The sequence below is a fragment of the Notolepis coatsorum genome (assembly GCF_963971535.1).
Source record: "Notolepis coatsorum genome assembly, chromosome: 18".
Lineage (NCBI taxonomy): Eukaryota > Metazoa > Chordata > Actinopteri > Aulopiformes > Paralepididae > Notolepis > Notolepis coatsorum.
The window spans coordinates 36158678-36182554 of record NC_140182.1 but is presented as its reverse complement, the minus strand read 5'-3'; the positions used below and the strand labels follow the sequence as shown (position 1 = coordinate 36182554).

General features: G+C 43.3%; 1 protein-coding gene across 1 annotated transcript; it reads left to right on the top strand.

Annotated features, from left to right (window-relative positions):
- The first annotated feature begins 335 nt into the window (after positions 1 to 335).
- On the top strand, positions 336 to 23637 carry LOC311244867 (unconventional prefoldin RPB5 interactor-like). The gene is made up of 11 exons (XM_084334554.1): positions 336 to 716; positions 2999 to 3033; positions 3837 to 3915; positions 5779 to 5914; positions 10324 to 10415; positions 10869 to 10935; positions 11227 to 11401; positions 14373 to 14637; positions 18207 to 18352; positions 20832 to 21075; positions 22324 to 23637. The coding sequence occupies exons 1-11, from the start codon at positions 642 to 644 to the stop codon at positions 22558 to 22560; spliced, it is 1551 nt and encodes a 516-aa protein (XP_084190680.1). The 5' UTR covers positions 336 to 641; the 3' UTR covers positions 22561 to 23637.
- The last annotated feature ends 240 nt before the right edge of the window (positions 23638 to 23877 follow it).

The following is a 23877-nucleotide window of genomic DNA, read 5'->3' as shown; positions in this document are numbered from 1 at the left end:
CAACTTTTTTTAACTTTTTTTTTTATTACAGGGGGTATAGTATAATCGTGCATGATATTTGTTTCACCTTGTTTGTAATCATATATTGTTGAGGGGATCTCACATGATATCATTACATTTTGACTTGTCCTCTCGGATTCCATTATTAGGTCTAGGACCATGCTAGCGTTCACACAGCGTTCCATCCTGTTTTGTTCATGCATATTATATAATAATATTATTTAGTACACGCTCTGAGTATCAACCGATAGATGGCAGCACTGCACTAACTGTGCCCAGTCTGCTGCCGGAGTGTCCCTAAGAGAAGAAGACAGGCCGTGGGGAGAACATGGCGCAGGGTCAGTGAGCGAGGAGGAGGAGGAGGACGCAGATCTTCTGAAGGGAATCTAATAATCCTGTGGATGTTTTCTGGAGATCATGCTGCAATCCTGAAATGAGAAGTGTGAAATGATATCACTCGCGAAACTGTGGATAACAACAACTATCACCGCCCCATTGATGAATCAGAGAAGAACGGGCCCCAGGAATACCTGCTATTGCATTCATAAACACTTCTTTAGGACTCACAGCCCCTGAGCTTTGTTTTGGATTCGCACAAACATCGCTTTTTCGTTTCGACACACAGGTGTGGCGGGACGACAATGGCTGAGGAAAGTAAAAGGACCATAGAACAACCCCTGCTGGGAGTTGACAGACTTAGAGAGCAACACGAGAAGGTAAAGTGTGTTATAATAAACATACACGCAGCAGCACGCGGTGTTCCTGCAGCAGCAAGGACTGTTAACAAATTATTAATGATGCCATGTCATGAGCACGTTTAGGGCTTGTTTTTGCATTAGCTAGATATTATCAACGCGTGTATTGCACTGACGTCAACGTGCTCATTAATAGGTAAATCATCTGCTCATTGCCATCCATTTTCTAGAAGCTTCCCTCTTCCTCGCAACCATGCAGTCACATGTTCAGTTGTTGTTTATTATGTTGGCTGTGTGGGGGTGTGTGCCGTGCGTTGCATTGCAGATGAGTGTGAGATACTGTAAGTTAGCTAGTAAAGGTTTCTGCAGACGACCCTAGCTGCCCGTCGTCTGGTCAGGATGTCGTCCACATGTCACCATGGACACAGCTGTAGTAGTTGGGAGGAGCAACAATGTCGCCCGACCCCCGACCTGTGTCACGTTACACGTGTGTGATCACATTGATTGATTGATTGATTGAAAAGTTTATTAACAGATTGCAGAATGGGTACAGTACAGTACAGCTCAATACATACAATTGTTAAGAGGATGCAGACCTGAGAAAGACTTTCGTCTTGTTTCCATCAGGGTCCCCCATTTTCAATTCATCATATGACACACATGACATACAGCTAGACAGTACTGCTACATCTATACATTTATGACACACATGACTCTGTGACAACAACCATAGATATATATAGACTGTCAACCTCGACTTTCTCATCCTCACTGTGAGAAAGAAGATTATCTTTATCATGTACAGTAGACTAACAAGAAACTAAGGTATCAGAAAGCACCAATGAGATGAGGTATTCTCTCTGCAGTGATGGCAAAACATGCCCTGCACGGGTATTTCCCACACAGCCTGTATATTTATTGGCAATCATTACTCAACAGTTCTGTTTTCTACTATTCATGTTGACTTCTAGACGGTTTGTTTAGTCTTAGGTCCACTACTACTATACCTCACTTTGTTGTTGTTGTTGTTGTTGTTGTTGTTGTTGTTGTTGTTGTTGTTGTTGTCATATAGTCTTAAATCGTATTGGCCATTGAAACCAGTGGTCAATTAGGTACTTGACAGTTTGTCTTCAACAATTTTTAAAGGAACACGCCGACATGATGGGAAATGCACTTGACTGAACAAATGAATGGAAGCAGATACGGACCACTAGCCAAAACTCTGGGATAGGTTTTTTTGGCCAACAGCTAGGCTAGCTAGGCAAATTTGTGCTAAGCTAGGCTAGTTTGCAGCCGGACAGCTTTCCACTGAAAGCGTGAAGAGGAAATTGGTATCTATCTTCTAGTCTGACTGGAGACAAGATGAGCGCATTTCCCATAATGTTGGCGTGTTCCTTTAAGAAGTCATATCTCCCATTCCTGTGCCCCAGGACACCCAAGTCAGCGCTTGTGAACATGAACCACTTCCTCCTAAAGCTAGAAATCAGAAAGCAGAACCCCTGGGTTCTGTGACATCACCCGAGTACAAAACATGACAACAACAGAAGGCTTAAATGTTTGAGTTGTCGCACCTAAACAAGGTTTTGATTGATTGATAACTTTATTAACAGGTTGCAGAATGGGTACAATACAGACCAGGCTCAATACAAAACAACTGCTAAGAGGATGCGGACCAGAAAAATACTTTCGTCTTGTTTACATCAGAGTCCCCCATTTTCAATTCATCAGGACATTTATGACATACAAGACATACAGATATACAGAACTGTGTAGTAAAATAGATCATAAAACACATGGATCCGAAGGGGAAGAATTAAGAAACTGTACATGGGGGGGGGGGGGGGATTTGGACATTTGGACATTTACAGGGGCCAGTTTCTAATTGCAGCCATCCGTAGGTGCTCTTTAAGAGCGGTTTTGAAGGAGGGTAGGGAATGGATTCACATTCCTTCACGGTTGTGGGTAGGGCGTTCCAGATTATTGTGGCATAATTGCGAAACGTGTTTAGGTTCATAATATCATAATATCGCTAACCAGTCTGAACCAAAATATAGGCCTAAACTTTATTAGGTGTGAGGGCTTCTCACAAAGTCAGTTCCTCATTCACAGCACTGTATGAGACAACTTGTACATCCAGGTGGCATCACACATTTAAGGTGATATCTAGTTTTGGAGAGTGGTGCATGTTCATAATATGACTGACTGAACTGTCCTGGCACGCAGGAATATCATACACGAATGGCTCTCCCCTTTTAAAATCCATAGGGAAATAGTGTTTTTAACTATTCCTGTCTCAACAACAGGTGGTGAGAGACTGTGACGGTGGGATTCAGCACTGGTGAGTCTGGTCAAAGCCTCGTTTAATAGCCTAGATGAGCTCCTTACGCCATATATACAGCAATATAGTGACTGCCTCGACCAATGCACCTAGTAGTGAATTGATAGTTGCTTGCTACCACCAATGTTTCCTTCCAAGTTCCTTTTTCGGTTATATTTGCGTTGACGGAAAGCCAGAACAAGTAAGAGAGTCGAGCAATAGAAAGATGTGTGAGCGAAATGCAATCCATCAAGCACTTAAACATGATGGTATGATCAGCGTGGAGAATCTGCACGGTAGGCTGTCATAAATATTCCTGAGTGTGAAAGGGTAGCCATGTGCACTCTGTGCTACAGGGACTGTATGTTTGTCACATTGGGAAATTACTGTTTGTTCACCATCTCTGTTTTCATGACCACATGCTTCTGATCCACTTGGCGCACTATGACAAAATACTGTCCTACATCAGCTAAACAACTCAGGTGTTGGGCATTATTTCATCATAGTGTGCATGCATGCGCCAAGTTGAGTTATTATAGCCTACAATAATATAATGAGTTATTATAGTGTGTGTGTGGTCCCAAAAAACGTAGAGCTGGTGAACAAAGTAACACTTAATTATCGACTACAAAGGAGGCTTTGGACTGTCCGTGGTGAGATTTTGGCGAAGATTGGAATAGATTAAATGCCGCCAGGCGAGTCTCTCCCGTTTTCTGAGTGAACCGGTTCCCTGAGGCCCAAATGTTGGCGTGTTCCTTTAACAATGCGATGTCTCTCTGGAGGGGATGATGATGAAGTTCTCTTCTCTTCTTTTGATCTTTCAGGAGGAAGGTAGCGGGCGACTATGAAGCCCTAGACGAGCGACTCAAAACACTGCCGGATCAGCTGTCCTATGACATCATGGTACGTGTGAAGTTCATTTGTATGAATTCTCAATTGACGGTCTGTCTCAAAGGGTTTCTCAGGCCCACGCTACAATGGAGTGACTATTCCAGCGGTTCCAGGGGGCAGCGGTGGCCTAAAGGTTAGAGAAGCAGGTTTGTGACCGGAAGGTCGCCGGTTCGATCCCCCGGACCGGCAGGAAAAATCTGGGCTGGGGAAGTGAATGAATAATCTCTCTCCCATACCCTTAACACCAACCGCTGAAGTGCCATTGAGCAAGGCACTAAACCCCCAACTGCTCCAGTGGAGTTGCTCAGTGGCCAACGGTGTCAGACTGTGGTTGTACTGGGCATCTCCCAGGTGTGAAGGGAACTGTGTGAATGTGAAGCAGGGCGTAGCTGAAAAAGAGCATCCGTGCTCAGCGAACCTACCCTGGGTAAATAAAGGTTAAATTAAAAATAAAAATTCCCACAAAACCTTAATAGGAGAAATTAAAACGGAGGAAATCCCACTGTAAGCCTTAGGGCAGGCAGGGACTACAGATGAAAACTAGATCATTAGCTAATTCTGGCATATTTACATTGATGTGGAAACTGAAGATGTTGATTAATGTGCACTGTCCCTGGGTAAAAAATACATAAATAACTTAATTTAACTTAGTGCTCAATTCAGATTTATTGCCCAGATCTGGTTTGTTTGGCTGTTGACATTATGTCTTAAATGGTGCATTTATATTGCGTTTTTATCCAAAACGCTTTACAATTTGTTCCTCACATTTCACTCATTCACTCACACATTCACTCACACATTCACACACCGACGGTGGAGGCAACCATGCAAGGTGCCAACCAGCTCATCGGGAGCAGTTAGGGGTTAAGTGTCTTGCTCAAGGACACTTTGACATGAATCGAACGGGGAACCTCCGGATTACCAGACGACTGCTCTACCTCCCGATCCACTGTCGCCAATGTGGCCAATATCAGATTACAGTGTGAACTGGTCACTCCACTGGTCATACGCCCCCTCAAGATTGGCTTGTACAGAAGTGTCACCCCAAATAAATACAAGGTAAACACCTCCCTCTCCCTCCACTGACCACCTCACAGCCGTCCTCCACTTTTGTATTCACAGAGTGACTCCCGCCAGCACAGAATCGTGACGAATGTCAGTCTAGACTGGAGTGACGTAAAAATCCCATGAATTGCGATATCATCATCAACCTTTATTTATTCTCGAAATTACAATTGAGGTCACCCTCATTTTCAATGTAGTCGAGACTTTACAGACATTTCAATGCACAAATTTCTACAATATAACAATAATAGATTATCCGGCAGATATGACTGTTCAGACTGAGGTCGCATTGCAAAAAAAATAAAATCAGACCTCTATCTGATTTAGGACCACATTATGAAAGCGGCCCGAATCAGAATTGAAACTATCAGATTCCATGTGATCTGTGCTGTTCACACTGTTGTGAAAACCCAGTCACATTATGAGCAAAGAGTCAGATTTGGGCCATTTTCAGCCTGTAGTCTGAACGTAGCCAAGAGGCAGCCCCCCCCCCCCCCACACACACACTTTATGAACAGTATCTTTGTTTGTTTTTATAGGTGTGTGTGTGTGTGTGTTGGACTGCACTGCACTGGGTTCCATTGTTTACTACAACCTTGAGAGAGCATGTGGTCATTCATCGAGCTTGGCTGACAAAGTCAGCTGTGCAGGTGCTGGTCGTTAACCACTTGGAGAGCTGCCATTGTTTTGACCGGTCCACATTCTTACTTTTTGGTTTCTGTTCTCCCTCCCTGCTCTCGTAAACCAACATTCTGTCACCTGCTTTTGTCATGTTAAACTCTCCTTCTGCCTTGCTGTGCTGTGTGACAGGTGCCATTCGGCCCTCTGGCCTTCATGCCGGGAAAGCTGGTGCACACCAACGAGGTCACAGTGTTGCTGGGCGACAACTGGTTTGCCAAGTGCTCTGCGAAGCAGGCCCAGAAGATGGTCGACCACAGGATGAAATGTGAGTTTGTTGTTTGCTTGTTTGTAGCAGCCGCGCTTCATTCCGTTGTATTCTTATTATTTTAGGTTTTTTATTTGGTTATTTGACGGGGATAGTACACATTAATCAACGTCTCAGCCACAGGGGCACGTTTTCATCTGTAGTCTCTTCACCAGAGTCGGACATCCATTTGTGCTAAGCTAGGTTAGCCTGCAGCCAGATAGCTTTCTACTGAGCGCACGGAGAGGTAATTGGTATCTATCTTCTATTCTTCTTGTCTGACTCTGGAGAAGACGGTACACGCGTTTCCAATACTGTTGGCGTGTTCCTTTTTAAAGGATAAGGCCAGTGTAATTAGAGTTATTTTTTTTATATTGTCAACATAGCCTACAAAAAGACTTTCTTCTACTTACAAGTATGGTCTATCTGGTCTGCTGTACCTTTTAGATTCGGTCAGTATAATTCATCACTGCAATGAACGTGAGCATCATATTTTCTGCCCGGAATTACTGTATGGAGTGACGGCGATCGCCTTGGAAGTGGTTCCAGTTCAGGCCGGCTGGAGGCGACCGCTGTCTCTTCATACAGGAACTCCGGGCAATGATACTCATTTTCATGGCAATGGTGAATTATACTGACCAAAAAAATAAAAGCACACTTATGCGACTTCTTGTAATGTTTTTTGGGGGCGAAACAATGGAGTTTGATGACTTCTGGAAATGAGCTACAATTACATTTACATTTAGTCATTTAGCTGACGCTTTTATCCAAAGTTTTGTACGACAAGTCAGCAGGAAGGGTACAACTCTATCAGCTGAGTAACAATGATGATCAAAGTGTTGAGTGCTACAGTGTCGTTAGTATATTAGGACAAGTGCATGACAGTAAGGTTAGTTAGGGTTATACATATTTTTTTAGCTACACTTGTAAGTACAACAAATGCATTTTGGTTTTAAATTACATCACCTTCAACATCATTGTAGACATCAAGTCCCACATTGTAGTAGTTCACCCCAAAAAACAACAATAATAATTAATGGGGGTGTACTTTGATAGAAAGTAGCTCCTACATGAAACTGCTGCCAACAAGGCCTGTGGATTATCTTGAGTAACTGGGTCATGACTTCTCGAATGAGTCATTGTTTCTTTTTTAGTTTAGACGGTTAAAAGGGTTAACCTTATGTAGTGTGGCAGTGAAAGGGTTAACCATTTGCTAGTGTGGTAGTGAAAGGATTAAATAAGTGCGTGCCATTCAGCTCATACTGGAGTGACGGCAAAGATCTCTATGGCATGGCAGATATCTCTAAATCTGAGCCAAGCACACCGAAACTATCCGGATGGATAGATGGCACTCTGGGTAAAAAAAAAAAAAAAAAAATAATAATAATATGTATAATATATATATTTATTTTTTATATTTTCTATTTTGGGTGAACTGGTCCTTGAACCTACAATTATGATCACTGAGTTTCAAAGTTCTAAAGCGGATGCCTTCTAGTCACTTCAACCCAGTTATCCATGATTTGGTGTTATGGATATATTAGTCATATTATTGGGCACGAGCACATCGCTATCGCTTAGACTGAATTCAATACAAGTTTGTTCCCTGACACAATTACAATTTTTAGTAACATGAGATTAGCTTTTTATTCCTTTCCAGATAAATGCAGGTCATAATGAACCAGTTATGTTCATGTTATGTTGCCTCGGAACCCATTTGCCATCGTCCCTTTTGGGCGGTGACGGCCAATGTTTCGGCACTTTCCAGTGTGGCTGCTGGTTGCCGGCTTCTTCCGATTCCCAATAGACTTCAGACTTCGTCAAGACTTCCTCTTCAGACTTCGTCAAGACTTCCTCTTCCGTGTGTCAGTAAATAGTTTACAGTCCGATTAGCAACCAACCAAGACTTGAAGTCTTTCAAAGACCATTGTGTAATTAGTTTCTTTTCTTACACAAGTCGAAGCTTTTCTCCACACTGTTTACCTGTGTGCAACCAAAGCATGGTCCTGCAGAAAGCAACCCAATACGCTTCCCATATCAAAATCTTGTCCCTTGCCTACAGATTATGCATTCGTGCGGATGTCTGTTTATTTATAGAGATTAGTTAGAAAGAGTTTGAAAGAGAGAGTCTGGAAGAAGACAAATCGGCTTCTAAATATGAACGTGGATTATGAAACTCTCAGTCAAATTCTGTTATTTGGACATGTCCCATGGTTGTACACGTTTCCCAACCGACCAAATGGACTTGGAATTTATGCTCGGACTCCGGGGAATCATTGAAATTATATTGAACACGGTTTGTCCTTCCTCAACACTACACATTCCCGTCCAGCAGAGGGCGGTGTCTTCCCAGTTCTGGATGTCTGTAAAAGATTCATGAAAAAAAGAGAATGAAAAAAATGGCTGAAGAAACAATTTGGCCACTGTAAGTCTTTCCATCATGCGCCACATTAAGACGAAAACAAAAAAAAGGATTTATCACTAATATAGTTTAGTATCTGCGGTTTACACGGATGAAATTAAAACCATGCATTTCAGGGCTTTTCTAGTGGGTGTTTTATGTCTTAAACTGCTGTCATTTATGTTAGGATTTAGTGCATTTAAGACAAGATCGGTTATGGACACTTTATTAGGCAATGAAAAGTTGTCGGGCACAATGGCCCTATTCAGGATTTGCTGCGCTGCAAAATCATTGGTAATGTTAAAAGCTACCATTGCCTGCGACAAAGCCACTGGAACGGAACAGCCTCACCTTTCTTCTTTTATCATTACATTATAGTCCTGTTTTGTGACTCCTGTCCATCACATCTCATTGTTCCACTCGGCGAGAGAGGCCTTTCAGGTGTTTTGTATTAGTAGCCATATTGATCCCGCAATGTAAAATAGGCTGAAAGGCCACATGGCGAGACAATACACAGAACGCCTCGCAATCAGAAGACAATCACGCACGGTCAACATCTGTAATATATTATTTATTACGCAAACAGTTAAAATAAATCAACCGTGCCTGTGCTACTGAGGAAGCCACGTCAAGAGTGTTTCTAGTAGCTCCCATCGTGAGTGTAGGTGCTTCCTCTAGTCACTCTAGTGTGTCTAGCCGCCATGTCTGTGCTCCCTCCTGCAAACGGTTCATTCCGGGCCTGAAAATCTCGTATCAAGTCAAATGGGCCTAAGTAACGATCTCTGATGTGAACATTATTAGAGTGTTTAGTGAAGCAGAAACATGCTGCCACAGCCCTGTCCTCCCTACGCCCCCACATCCTTCTCCCCCCTCCCTTCCTCTCCTCTCTTCTCTCCCTTCCTCTCCTCTCTTCTCTCCTCTCTCCTCTCCCCGCTTCTCTCACCTCATCTCTCCACCTTCTTACCTCTCCTCTCCGCTACCCTCCTTTCCTCTCCTCTCCCTCCCTCTCTCCCCTCTCCGCTTCTCTCTCTCCTCTCTTCTCCCCTCCTCTTCTCTCCTCTCCTGTCCCCCCCTCTCCTCTGCTCTCCTCTTCATTCCCCTCTCTTCTCTAATATCCTTACCTCTCCTCTCCTCTCTCCCCTCTCATTCTCCTCTCCTCTCTCTTCTCCTCTCCTCTCCCCTCTCTTCTCCTCCTCCCTATCCTCCTCTCCTCTCTCCTCTCCTCTCCTCTCTTCTCTCTCCTCCTCTCTCCTCCTCTCATCTCTTCTCTTCTCTCTCCTCTCCTCTCCTCTCTTCTCCTCCTCTCTCCCCTCCTTTCTTCTCTCTCCTCTCTCCTCTCCTCTCCTCTCCTCTCCTCTCATCTCCTCTCTCATCCTTTCCTCTCTCTCTCCTCTCTCCTCTTCTCCTCTCTCCTCCTCTCTCCTCTCCTCTCTCTCCTCTCTCATCCTCTCTCCTCCTCTCTCCTCTTCTCTCTCCTCTTCTCCTCCTCTCTCCTCTCCTCTGACCCGGTCCATCCTGCTCTTCCAGAGTTAAGTGCTGTAATACAAACAGAGCTGGCTGAGATGTGTCAGGCAGTGGTTGAGTTGTCAGGTCTTCTGTGTTTGACCTTTCCCCACTTGCAGTCGACGCGCTGACTGGAGGGGCTCGCGATCGCCATGGCAACCGGGGCCCTGCGCTGCCATTAGTAAAAGGGCTTAATTGTTGTGAAGATTTAATGATCCGGAGTAGCATCGAGAGCACAAGATATTATGAACTGTTTGTGTCGTCGGTTTTTCTCCCCCTTTTTTTGGCAGCCCATTTGGTATTTTAACTCTTTCCCCGCCAGGCTTGTCTCACTTCCTTCTTTATGTATTATTCAGTCACATCAATATCTCTGTCTTAATTTTTGTATTCATATTTTATTGCACATTGCACCCCCCCCCCCCCCCCCAACCCGCTCTCTATTTATGATCCATAATGAATTTTGTCAGTCATGCCTCCCACACGCGTGTGTTGTGACGGCTGCGTTCCCCCGCCCCTGTGTCTGCAGACGTGAAGAGCGAGCTGGACGACCTGGTCAAGACGAGGAAGAACTTCCAAGCCAGAGTCGAGTTCGCCAAGGACCTACGAAACGCATCGGGCGTAAGTTGCCGTGACTACGTTCACACTGCAAGCCTTAGTGCTCAATTCTGATTTAATGCTCAAATCAGATTTCTTTGTTTGGCTGTTCACATTATTATTATTATCATTTATTAAAAAAAATTATGTGGCCACTATCAGATTCCAGTGAGAACTGGTCACGCTCCCTGAATTGACTCGCATGCACGAACAATAACGAAGATAATAAAAGTTGCATGAATTCCGAGATGACTGTTCAAACTGAGGTCGCAAGAAATCGGACCACGTATGAAAGTGGCCCAAATCAGAATAGAAAATATCAGATTTGCACTGTTCACACTGAGAAGAACAGACCACACACACACATATGCATATGAGCAAAAAAGATAATCGGATTTGGCAAACAAGGCGTTAGACAGTACGGTGTATCGACGCAGTGTGTGAAGACTAACCCATCGCTCGTCCTTTTCTCTGCAGAAGGACGGCGACTACGTTGACATCAGAGAAGAGGTTGTGAGCGCCGCTGCCGCTGTCGTCACCAAAGGTATTTGAATTTATCCTTTTCCATTACCTCCCTGTGAATTATGAAGCCTTAAACTAGGACTATAACTCTAACATGAAGAGGAGAAGAGCCGCTTTAACTCCTCGCTGCTCACGTCAGTCACTGCAGCAGCACATGTACACAGGAAGATGGTTTCGTCTCGACTCAAATGAATTCCCTTAATTTCATGGTTTCTTTTATATATATATATATATATAAGATAAGATAAGACATTCCTATATTGATCCCCTTGGGAATTTATAATTATTTTCTTCTCTTGGTGCATTTTGACAGGAAAGCAGAGAGTGGCCCACAAACCCAACTCCATGCCCAAGCTGGATACTTTGGTGAAGGAGGAGGAGAATGGAGGAGGAGGAGGAGAGGGGGGAGGAGTGCTGTCAGAGGAGGAGCTGTGGGCCAGGTTGGATGATATGGAGACACGGGAGGAGCAGGACGATGAACAAGACCGGTACACACACACACACACACACACACCACACACCACACACCACACACCACACACACACACACACACACACGTAAGACGAGAGGTGCGTTCAACAAGGCATTATGTTTGCAAACATTCGCCAGCGGTACGGCGAGGTAGTCGCTCGGCAAACAAAGATGACATCACAGCTACCGGAGTCCCATAGGACGGCTGTGTCATGCCTATTATTCCACTGTTTGTTCAAGTTGTTGCTGTTTTTTGTTGTAGCCTTGCCTTCTTTTTGAATAGCCTAGCCGGCATTAGCGGCGCCATCCATCAATGACCGCAAATAAAAGGACAAGACTTTCTCTTGCATGAATTAGCCGGCCTACTGATGCGGGCCAGACAGGGCATTCATCCAAGAGGAAGGCTGGGTTTTGACAGCGAGTCGGTCTGCTCACATGAAGACGGCTGCTCCAAGTTCATGTTTTAAGAGATGTAAGATACGGTAATTATTCTGATGACGCTTTTAGCCTGCGTAATTTAAACGCATACCAGAATAAGAAGGAGAATAATATGAATAACACTAGAAGCACCATAGGCCTAAGCCAGAGAGTTGAGATTCTAAAAATGAAATGACTCTTGCCCCATGAATCCAACGGTATCCTCCTTTCATGACTTTTCCTAAACAATTAGGATTTAAATGCCAGCGCTTTCTCACAAAAAAAGAAAACGATTTTTGAAATATTTGCAGACATGTTTACCGTCTTTTTGTCACTCAAACGCCCCCTTTCCTGCCACTGCGCATTGGTACCCAGAGGTGTGAATGGCTTTCCTCCAGAGTACAGATCAACAAATCATGCAATGATTACCACTGGACATTAAAATCGCTCACTTACGTTAACTAGTGTGGTGGTGATGAAGATGAGGAGGAGGAGGGTAGCGTCTTATCTTCACGTGTCTTCAAAACAACACAGGTACACAATCTTTTAAAAGCATGGGAACAGGGTGAACAAGCCAGTGGCCGTCCTCACATTATTCTCCGAGACAACCAGCCCGACTTCTTATGCAAAAACAAATACACACGTCAGAGACTATAGTAGGCCTAACTGATCCGCACAATATATGAAGCGTGATATGTCGCTCCTCACGCTTGTATGCGAGCGAATCAAGTGTGTGAAAAACCAGGATTATATACTGTAGACTGCTGCTACTCGGAAAAGTACAATCGAAACATAATGGCAGATGAACATCATTCCCGTCGATCATACTTATTCAAAAACACGCCTGTTGGGACACAATGACGACCGCTGAATAAAGTGCAAGGCAACGTCGGGTACCTGCAAATAATTCAATAGTGTAATTTTATGGTTGAAGAAAAGATGGTGTGCGGCATAGACTATATAGTAATAGCTTCACAGTCAGGCCACGAGGTTTTGACGTGGCTTTGCATGTGTTTAAATACTATAGAGGGGGAGAGATGGCAGTGAATAAATTTGGGGGGCGTCGCAGTCATGTAAGATGGATATACTCTTCACTCACCTGAGAAAAGGCATCAGACCTTTAACACAGTGGAAGAGGTGTTGTGTAATGGGCTCCTAATGCTCCCCTCAGAAGATGACGGCCACACAGTCCCATAGGACCCCGTTCACAATGGAAGAAGCGGAGCACGAATACAAATATTATGGACAAAAAAATCAAGCGTTTTTCAAATCAAACTGAGCTAAATCGGAAATATTTGGTTAAAAAAATTATTTTCCAAGTGGTAACGTTGAAAGTAAACAGTGTTTACTGCCAACAATCGAACCTTTATTTATTCTCAAAGACAATTGAGGTCAACCTCATTTTCAATGTCGTCGAGACTCTACAGACATTTCAATGCACACATTTCTACAATATAACAATAATAAATATTAATAACTATATAGTACTTTTCACACATGGACCGCAGTCCAGAGTGCACCACAGCAATTAGTATAAAATGAACATAGGCATAAAATCAGCACACAAATGGACAGAATAAAAAAAAAACAATGCATAAATTTCAGACATAATAATAGGTATAAAAGACAAAAGTAGTGCAATGTAAACGTGCAGACTTAAGAATAGGCATACAATAGCGGCAAACAATGTAGTTGAACTCACCTCGGGTATACACGTGCACATGACACCAGACACACGCACACGCATGACACAGCATACGCACACATGACATCAGATGCACAGCAGACACCAGGTGCACACGCAGAGAGACACTATAAGAAGGAGATATCGGTTGCTATGTATGACACAGTTATTTGCATTCATGAGGGAGTAGTCAAGTCAAGTGTTCCTTTATTAATCCGAGATTCAGGTGTCATAGCAGCATGGGGGGGGGAGAGCGGGGGGCGAGTACAGGCAGGTAAAAAGATGATGATAGAAACGGTAATGATAATAGAGCGGTAGAGAACATAGTAATAATAATAAAATGGCTGTATATTCGATCAATATTATAATAATAATAGTAACACGGTATATATAGTAGTAGCTCACTGCTCCAGAGTCCATGCAGTTTATTTTTTAGTAATTAGACAGTCCTAACAGTTCTCCAGCCGTTAGTTCTACTATTGGCAGCAGTCCATGCCTACGGTTGTGGAGCCTGATGGCCACACGATTTGTGGGGGGGGGGGTCTGTGGCTGAACGTGCTCCTCATCTTGACTAGCTCCTCATAGAGGGGGTGGGAGGGGTTTTCTACGCAGGACCAGAATTTCAGCTGGAATGAATGGGAGTCAATTAGCCTGACAAATCTCAACATCTGTAATGGACACACACACTCCTCACTCACTCACTCACTCACTCACACACTACTCACTCCTCACTCACTCACTCACTCACTCACTCACTCACTCACTCACTCACTCACTCACTCACTCACTCACTCACTCGCACGCACACACACAGTTTGCCTCTGTGTCATTGGTTCTCACAGGAATTGCATGGAAAAGCTGACACAATACATTTTTCTTCTGTCAGAATGTCTGACACCGCCGACACAAACGGCGAGGACACCACCACGTCCTCTTCCTCAGAGGAGGAGAAAGAGGGAGAGGACAGTGATCCTGTGAACGGACCGAGGGGGAACCCGGCCTGGACCCCCGTCCCTCACAACGGCCGGGTCAACGGCACCGCTCAGCGCGGCGTAGGCAGGATAGAGGAGGAAGATGAAGAGGAGGGGGAGGATGAAGATGCCAACTGTTTGCCCACCATCTATTTCTCTCACACAGTGGAGCCCAAGAAGGTTAGTGTCACCGACGGTCGCTTGAGATTCTAGCGTTGGCCTGTTGGGAGGTAGTGAAGAGGCTCACAAGCTATGGGCTTTCACGTCAGGGACCCGGGCTGGACCAGAATCCATTTGACACCCAAAGTCCACTTGATTTGAGTTGGGCTGTCGACGAATATTTTATAGTATAATTAATAATCGACTTGTAAATATTATTTTTTTAAATAAAAAGAACGTTGCATACAAACAACAAAACATACATTCGATTGGGAAAATGTATATTCTATTGTGAAAAGAAAACAGTCCCCAGCTGTGTCCCTCTCGAGGGAGGGCCTGAATGCACTGCATGACGGACAGGAGACAAGCAACGTCACTAGAAGGTGCCACTAGTAACAACAACCGCAAGGCGTGACGGCAGAGTTCAGAACCCAACTCGGCCGTGAAGACAGTGATTTTGAAATACTTCAGATTTTGATCACCTTGAGACAAAATTGTATGCTATAGCTATGTAGACTACAGCTGGCCTACCTCTTTTTTTATGCTAACACATATATTGGGAGTTCTCAAGTCAGGAATGCAAGTAGCCTACTTTTCAGTTTTTTGAATAGCACTTTCATCATCCCTCAGGGTAACACCTCTAGATATTGAATATCTTTTTATTTCCCGTTTCATGTCAGGGAAAAGATGCACACCACCACACCTTGCTCTGAGGCGTGTTACTGTGTATGAACGTCCGTTCTATATACTGTAAACTTTCATTCATTTGATCTTGCTCTGAGAGATGGCTTGTTCTCAATCTAGCACCAATTCCTCCTCACGCACAGGGAGAGAGAGATTTATTGTCAGTACAGTACAGTACAGTACCCACGAAAAAAAGTTTGGCATCCAACCAAAATGCAAATGTGCTGTAAAGTGCAATAGTGATATACAATGTATGTACAGGTGATTAAACTGGGTATAAAATGTATAAATGAGTACTACTGAGTATAGTGCTGATCAGATGTTAGATCATAGTATTACAATGATAAGTATAAAGACACTATGGTAGTAGTCATACTGGTCAGTAGCGTAACTAGTAAGAGTAGGTAATGGATATGTATAGATATAGTATCTACAGATATGTAAAAAAGACAGATGAATATATATACGGTAAGGATAAATATATATATACACATATTATACAGTATATACAGCATTATTGTACATGCTATCATACTGAGTTATGTGTTATATACAGGTGTATAAGTAGGTATATGGAAGGATTGTATGCAGGTATATTCAGACAGATGTGCATATATATATATGTGGTAAATATATAAATGGATATATACAGAACTATTGTAGTTCCAGTTAAGAGTTATCCCTATCCTAAAGGAAAAGGAACATCAGTATTTCAGTATTATTATGTACGTAAGACATAATAAGACCACATAAGTGGTCAAATTAGTCTACTATGTGAATTATATTATGCATTTTAGATTATCTGCAAATGTCTGCCAAGCTTGTTCTCTCAATTTAGATGCTTTGGCATGTTTTATGTTTCACCATATGGATTACTTTCATTCCTCACATCCTTCCATTAATACCTGCTCCTCCGAGAGAAAGTGGGTGGTCTTTCGTTTCGCGGCTTTTGCCATAATGCTGCCATCAGCCAATCACGTTAATTGTTCATCGTGGTTTTGTCTCGTCTACTCACTTTCCCTTTATGCCAGGAATGGGAGCGCGCGGTTATCCTGGATGATTGAATCCACGCTTGTCTAATCAATTCCGCACCTGCGTTCGAGGAACTGACTTAGCCAGATGCATATTGGCAAAATAATGTGATACCGCGGACATCATATTGTTATGTTGGACTAGTTAACTGAAGTATGAGGAACGGGGGCCCGCTCTCCTCCCATACCTCTTGCGTCTCGACACCCCAGGCAAATGTAAACAAAAAAGGGTGTGACAAAAATAAAAATAACGCACGATTAACGTTTTTAAAATAAAAAAATAATTTTTATTTTTTTTCACTTTTTCTCCTCCTGTTTTTCTGTGTTTTTCTCCCCATCCCAATTTAGTCATGGCAATTCCCCCCTCCCCTTCCTGGTCGTTGCTCGCATGTGCCCCCCACTGGTCGGCCGAATTCGATACCAGTGTCTCTCGCGTTGGTGACGAGCGATTAGTCCGCTGCGCCACCCAGGCGCTAAATAAAATAATTTGTTATTTTTTTTAACTTTCTTTTGTATTATTGATACTCTCATTGATACTATGTTTGTTTCTGACTCAGAGAGAGAGAGAGAGAGAGGTGTGAGTCCTCAGCCCTTGTGTGGGGGAATGTAACAAGTTTCTAACGTTTTCTTTCCCCTATTATTTCATGCACACTTTATTCATATATTATATTATTTTCTTTTAAGTTATTTTGTGCATCACTCTGTTTTGAATTTGATGCAAATTTGCAATGCATGATGGTCATCCTTTTGTGTTAAATGGCTGCATAAAGCAAGCATTTGTTGACTCATGTTGATAGGAGTATTAAAACTTGAAAAAATATCCGTTTAAGGTAGATTTAGAACAGATAAAAAAATATGCGATTAATTTGAGATTAATCGCGAGTTAACTATGGACAATCATGCGATTAATCAGATTAAATATTTTAATCGATTGACAGCCTTACAAATAATACTTAAATGCATGTACACACAGATAAATTCTCATGAGCAAAATATGTAAATATTTGTATTTTAACTTTTGAAAAGTTCATGTGTTTAGGAACTCTAGAAGCACGCCACAAATAAAGCTGATTTATTATCTCAGTCATAACTTCACACATATCTCAACTATGAAGAGTCTTGTAGAAATGTATTTAGTTTGAGAGTTATTGGGTTAAAATGTTAATGATGTGTGGTGTTATTATGATGTATATTATTTCTGGAAGTAATAAATACATCTCTGACATGATGAAAATAAGTCACTGATTAAAAAGTAAAACAAATATATATATTTTCCAATTTTTTTTTAAAGATCGACACATATATATACATGTATATTCAGCAATCATTAAAAAAAAGTCTTCAAATAATCAAATTTGACATTGGTCTTCCTTTCCTTCTTTTTTACCCCCCCCCCCTCTTAGTGCAGTCTATTTCCCCTCTCGCCACACTACTTTAATTCAATAACTCTCGACTCTAACCAAATTCATTTGTACAAGACATTCAAACAAAGACTGATTGTTTGAAACCTGATGATGGTCTAAGGACCGAAACGTTGTTTTTGTTTGTTTTTAATTAATTTGATTGCAAGTAAAATGATATTGTGCAGGAGTTCTCTCTTCTCTGACCTAGTTTACTTATAAAAAATATATATATAAAAAAAAGAGGGAAAAAAGTTAGATTTCTGTGTAAGATCAAGCTGATAATGACATCTTTTCACAGCCTTTTTTTTTTAATGTCTTTGGTTCACATTTACCCAGGGTGCCATGCATTGACGGGGCGCTGTATGTCTTTTTTTGGCGTCTTTCTTTTTAATCTATTTAACACAGTCGTCGTTCTTTCACTGTCTTCCCTCCTTGGTCTCGCTCACCTCTCTCTCTTGTCTTTCACCTCCAGGTGAGAATCAACACGGGAAAGAACACCATGTTGAAGTTCAGCGAACGGAAAGAACAGAAGGACATTTCGAAGAGGAAAAAGAAGAATGGCCAGACCAACGGTCTCCACGAGCTGCACAAGATCACGACGCCCACCGACCTCTACAGGTAAACACACTGTGTGCAAAGCCTCGTCTGCTTCTGCTAGAGTTGCCCTCTTGTTACGCGGAAAACAGACAAAGGTCCATAAAGAAGCAAGATGACACGTTGCGAGCCGCGCCCCTGGGATGAAAATGGAACAGTTCCTGTCTCCAAAGTGGGCGGTGTTTTTATAAAAAGGCGCTATAAAAAAAACGGACAGTCTCAAACAAACTTTCTGGATCTACAGGAAAACTCGAATTCACAAAGCTGTTTTTTCTGACGCTATGCCGGCGCAAATAGCTCTGAAACACAGTTTGATATTCACAGAGGAGGCACAACGGGTGAAATGAGGTGGTAACTGCGTTCCATCAGCATTGCGTCCGGTGCTATTTGCGCATATTTAAATGAGGTAATATGGGCGGAACATGTTCCCCTTTCTATGCAAATGAGCCTCGTCCAAAAACACTCAATTCAAATTGCACCGCGCAGTTAAAGCAACGCTGTTGGCGTCTTCAGAGATCTGGTGGTAACTAAGCGCATCTATAAAGGGGCGTCATTGCCAGCGTCTCGGGTGATCATGGCAGCAGTAATCGTTGCCAGGCGAAGGCATGTAATGCCAGGAGTGCTCGTGAAAGAATATTTCTAATGAGAATATCACTTTTTGATTTAGGCGATACCGAAATCAACCGGAGACACAGGTTGCCAGTGCCACCCCAAGCCATCCTTGATCTACTCGATGAAATCAAGGATGATATTGAGCCAGCCACCCACAGATCCCATGCAATGTTTGCCAACTTTGCCAACTGACATGTGGTTTCTTTGTTAGTGGGAAGACTTGGCATTGCCTGCTGTTTTATTGTAATTTGGTGTGAGCCGGCAGACAAGTGCTGCGTGCGACATGGAAAAATATGAGTGATTTTGCACAAGCTCCCACGCGTGCGCCTGTATTCCGCGCAATAATATTCACATTGTCCCGTGGGATTATGCCCCCCCCCCCCCCCCCCGATATTAATTGAGGGGTTGATTTGCGGTGATGGAGAAATTAATCAGAATCAGAAAGGTCTTTATTGCCAAGTAGTTTTCACATACAAGGAATTTGCTTTGGTCATTTTCGGACAGACATTAACACTTTCAGTACCCAGCAGGGGGTGCACATTTAGTGCTTGAATGCCCACCATCCACTTCAATGTTAGCATTAATATCGCCTAATCTATGTTTTAAATTATGGCTATGTGTCTAATCTGCCCGTTGCTTATCAATGACTCATTTCCAGTCAACATTGTCGAAGCGGATTGTTTTTTTATCGGTTCATTTCCGTTTTATAGCATTTTGAAAAGCCCTCGTTTTCACGGAAAAAAAAAAGATTCCATGATAATCGCCCTGTACTGTAATATTCTAGAACGTTGTCATTTTTCTGCCTATTTATGAATCGTTTTCAAATAAACGCTAGATTATCGATAGTATATGTGTACGCGTGCACGCTGTTGCCGCGCGCTGAAAATCGATTCGCTCAGTTCCTGATCGTTCTTACAGTAAAACAGCCATATCACATTATAGGGGAAAAGCTTATATCTCCGTGAAAACGGGTCTGATTATCCTAAGACTGGTAAAATAGAATCCTTACCTGAGATCAGATGGTATCCAAATGGATTATTCCAATTCCTGATCGCCATTCCAAAAATCAATCCTTTTATTGATCCAACGTGTATACTGTAAAACGCATATTACACGCTGTGCTGAGGGTCCAGAATGAATCTGATCGGCTCCGGTTACATGCGTGAGAAGTAAAATGTGGATTCCGGAGTTTTTTTTTCTCATCCATTTTCATCGAATCCAATCCAAAAGGGTGCATTACCATCTGGGAGACGATAGGGGGTGATTTTTTCACATCTGAGCGCCTGGCGGGGCAGGTTTACCAACGGTAGACTCGGTTGATGAAATATGAATTCAGATCGCTAATAAAAAAAATAAAACGAGAATTCTCGTGATGGGCATTCAACCTGCGGGCTGATAACCCGAGATATCTCGTGATGGGCATTCAAAGTGTTAACACACAGATAATACAATAAAGAGGTGGAGTAAAATGAAATGAAATATGAACTAAGTTAAGCACAATATAATATAATACAACTATGAAATTAAATATAGGCCAGGGCTGGACAACTGTAAATAAAGAGGTAGAATAAAATTAAATGGGATATAAACTAAATTAAATATAAACTAAATTAAATATAGCACAGAGAGGAAACTGGTGTCTATCTTCTAATTTTCCAAAATGCTGGCGTGTTCCTTTTAAGTAAGCCTTGTGTAGCTCACGTGCCACATCACAGGAAGTGAGAACCACTCCGTTTCTCTCTCGGTCGGATCCCTCACGATTATTCACGCTGTACAGCCAGGCGGAGACGAGCACTCGTCTGAATCCGCCGGCCGGGCAGACCAAACTGACGCCTTTTGTAAAGCCAGTTCTCAATCAGTCAATCAATGAATGGATCAATCGATTTCTCAGGTTGTTCGTGGACGTGAAGAACGGGGAGCTGGTGCCCAGGAAGTCCATCCTGAAGTCGCGCAGCCGGGAGAACAGCGTGTGCAGCGACACCAGCGAGGGCAGCGCCGCCGACTTCGAGGAGCGCCGGATGTTCGGCCGCGGCTGCAGCAGCCACGACGACGCCACGCCCAGCGACACCAGTGACGGCATCACGGAGGAGGACAGTCCCACGGCCGTCCCGCTGCACCCCGCCACGCGGTTTGAGGTACAAAAAAGGGCTTTTTAAGGTGCCTTGCTCAAGGTCACTTTGACGGATGCGTTTGCGGTTTTCAGGAGCGGTCCCTCTTAAACCGCCGGGCCCCTCCTTTGTTCCATCTTGCCGTCACCTAGCTTGACTTTAACCCTCTCACTACCACACTACCAAATGGTTAACCCTTTCACGGCGACAATACAGAAGGTTAACCCTTTCATTGCCACACGACAAAGGGTTAACCCTTTCACAACCACACTACAGAAGGTTAACCCTTTCACTACCATACTACAGAAGGTTAACCGTCTGTAGTGTGGTAGTGAAAGCTTAACCTTCTGTAGTGTGGTAGTGAAAGGGTTAAAGTATTGTTTACTTCATCGTCTTCATCTGGTTCCGTTTATTTAGCTAGCTCTTTTTAATAATGACAGTATAAGTACGCTTTTTTGTAGCTATTACCTGGGGAGGCAGTGGCCTAGAGTGGGGCGACAGTGGCTCGGGGAGGTAGAGCAGTCGTCTGTCTGGTAATCCGGAGGTTCCCGGTTAGATTCCCGCTCCTCCTGGGGCAGAGTGTCGAGGTGTCCTTGAGCAAGACACTTAACCCCTAACTGCTCCCGATGAGCAGGTTGGCACCTTGCCTCGTTGACGTCGGTGTGTGAGTGAATGGGTAAAATGTAAGGAATAAATTCTAAAGCGCTTTGGAGGCGCTATATGAATGCACCATTTACCATTTAGAGCTCGAGTGGCTGACCAGTAGAAGTTGCCGGTTCAATCCCCGGCACAGGGAGGAGGGTGTATTGCTCCGCTGCACTGCGGGCCACTCTGAACTCTCTGAAGAAACACCGGTGTCTTGTTTATGTGTAACTAGGAAGAATATGCGGAAATACACGTTTTAACCCTTTCACTACCACACTACAGAAGGTTAACCTTTCCACTACCACACTACAGACCGTTAACCATCTGGTAGTGTGGTAGTGAAAGGGTTAACCTTCTGTATTGTCGCAGTGAAAGGGTTAATCAAGTCTAGTGTTCTTTATTAATCCCCTTCGGGGTAATTCAGGTGTCATGGCAACATGGGGGGGGGGGGGGGGGGGGGGGGGTTCAAGCTGAAAAGATAACAATATAAATACCGGTAGTAATAATAATAGAGTAGAACATAGTAATAGTAATAGTGTTGTGTAAAGTGTAATCTTCCTCCTTGCTTGACGATGTGCCACGTGGCAAACTGACCTCATAACCGGGTTCCTCTCCGGTTTGTCCCTCCAGGCCTTTTCGGGCACCGTGGTGGAGAAGGACCCCATGCCTTCCAGTGTCCCTCATCTCTCCATCTCCCCGCCCGCTCTACCCACGATACCGGAGAGGAGACAGGAGGAGGTGGCCCCTGAGGTGGCCTCTGAGGTGGCCCCTGAGGTGGCCCCCGAGGTGGCCCCGCCCCAGGAGCCCCAGGGGGAGCCCCCGAAGAGGGTGTCAAAGTTCAAGGCTGCCCGGCTGCAGCAGAAGTGAGCGAGCGGGTCTCCAGGGTCCCACACCGGCTCCCTTTTTTTAAAACCCCTTTTCTTTCCTTTTTCTACAACCAACAAAGCTGGACAAACTTATCCTTTTCTTTTCTTTGGCTCCTTCTCGATTCTTCCTCGCCTCCTTTTCATTTGTTCTCCTTTGTTGCCACTTGCATGCACACCTTTCCTACTATCGTACAGTATACGATTATTCTGTTGGAAACTTTATTATTTAGAAAGCAAGTCTGTTTACCTCTTTACCATCAGCCTTGTTTCACCACCTTCAGCTCTTCCCCCCCCGAGACACCGAAAGCACATCCGATTCAGAAATATATTTACTGTAGTTTATTGAGCTCTTCTGCTCCTCCTTATATACCGGCACTGAGCACTAGTCCTCACCGCCTAGGTGCTTGTTTCGTGGTGGTTGCTCTGGTGTCAGAGTCTTTTTTTATTGTACTGTGACAAGGCCAGTGTCTTAAAGGTAGAATCTGTAAAGCCGTCAAAAAACGGCAACCTCTCTAGTAGGCAGTTTAGTAACTTCTTATACTGTGAATGTCTCCAGACCTCTCTTGGCAGAGCCTGAGGTGTGGCCAGCAATAGTAACTCCTTCCGCTATCCCCACTGAACTCCAACCCAAACATCAGACAAAAAACTCAAAACTGTAAAACAAAAGCGCAGGTACCGCATTGTCATCTTTAGCCTAAAGGTCTCTGTTTGATGACATTACAGATTCTAGCTTTAACTATCTAGCTGTTTCTACTGCTAGTCTGCAGCTGTTTTTACCGCTAGTCTGCTGATCCATGATATCGCCTGCTGTAGTGAGACGACACGCTTCGCCATCTTTCAATTAATTTGCTGCCTTTTTGTTGCTTTTGCAAGATTGAAATACTTATTACAAGATTATTCTACAGGGTCAGGTGCTTATAGCGTTCATTTTCCCTTCCTCTGACCCGACTGTTGAACGTATTGTTTGTCCACCCTTGTGACCAGCTTTGTTTAAAATTATTATTATTAAAAATAATAATAATAAAGAAAAAAAAGGAAAACAATTATATTGTTGTTAACTGAAAGGAAAATAAATAATTTTGCCTACAATTGTTTGTTTTCTTCTCAAGTTTTTTTTTGTAAAATGTTGTTTCTTTAAGTCAAATGTGAGAAAGTTGCAAGGTTCAAGGTATTCCGGCAAAGATAAAGAATGATATCTCCAGTTTTACCTATTTTTAGCCGACATGTCTGTCCTCAAATTCTACATATTTCATGACCCTGGAGGCCAGACTAAACCATTAAACGTGTGTATTAAAAAAGAAATACATGTACATCAATG

Coding starts and splice junctions, on each gene's coding strand:
- LOC311244867 (XM_084334554.1), top strand. CDS start 642: ATGGCTGAGGAAAGTAAAAGGACCATAGAACAACCCCTGCTGGGAGTT. Junction 11,402..14,372: donor CAGGACGATGAACAAGACCG/GTACACACACAC, acceptor TTCTTCTGTCAG/AATGTCTGACACCGCCGACA. Junction 18,353..20,831: donor ACGCCCACCGACCTCTACAG/GTAAACACACTG, acceptor TCGATTTCTCAG/GTTGTTCGTGGACGTGAAGA.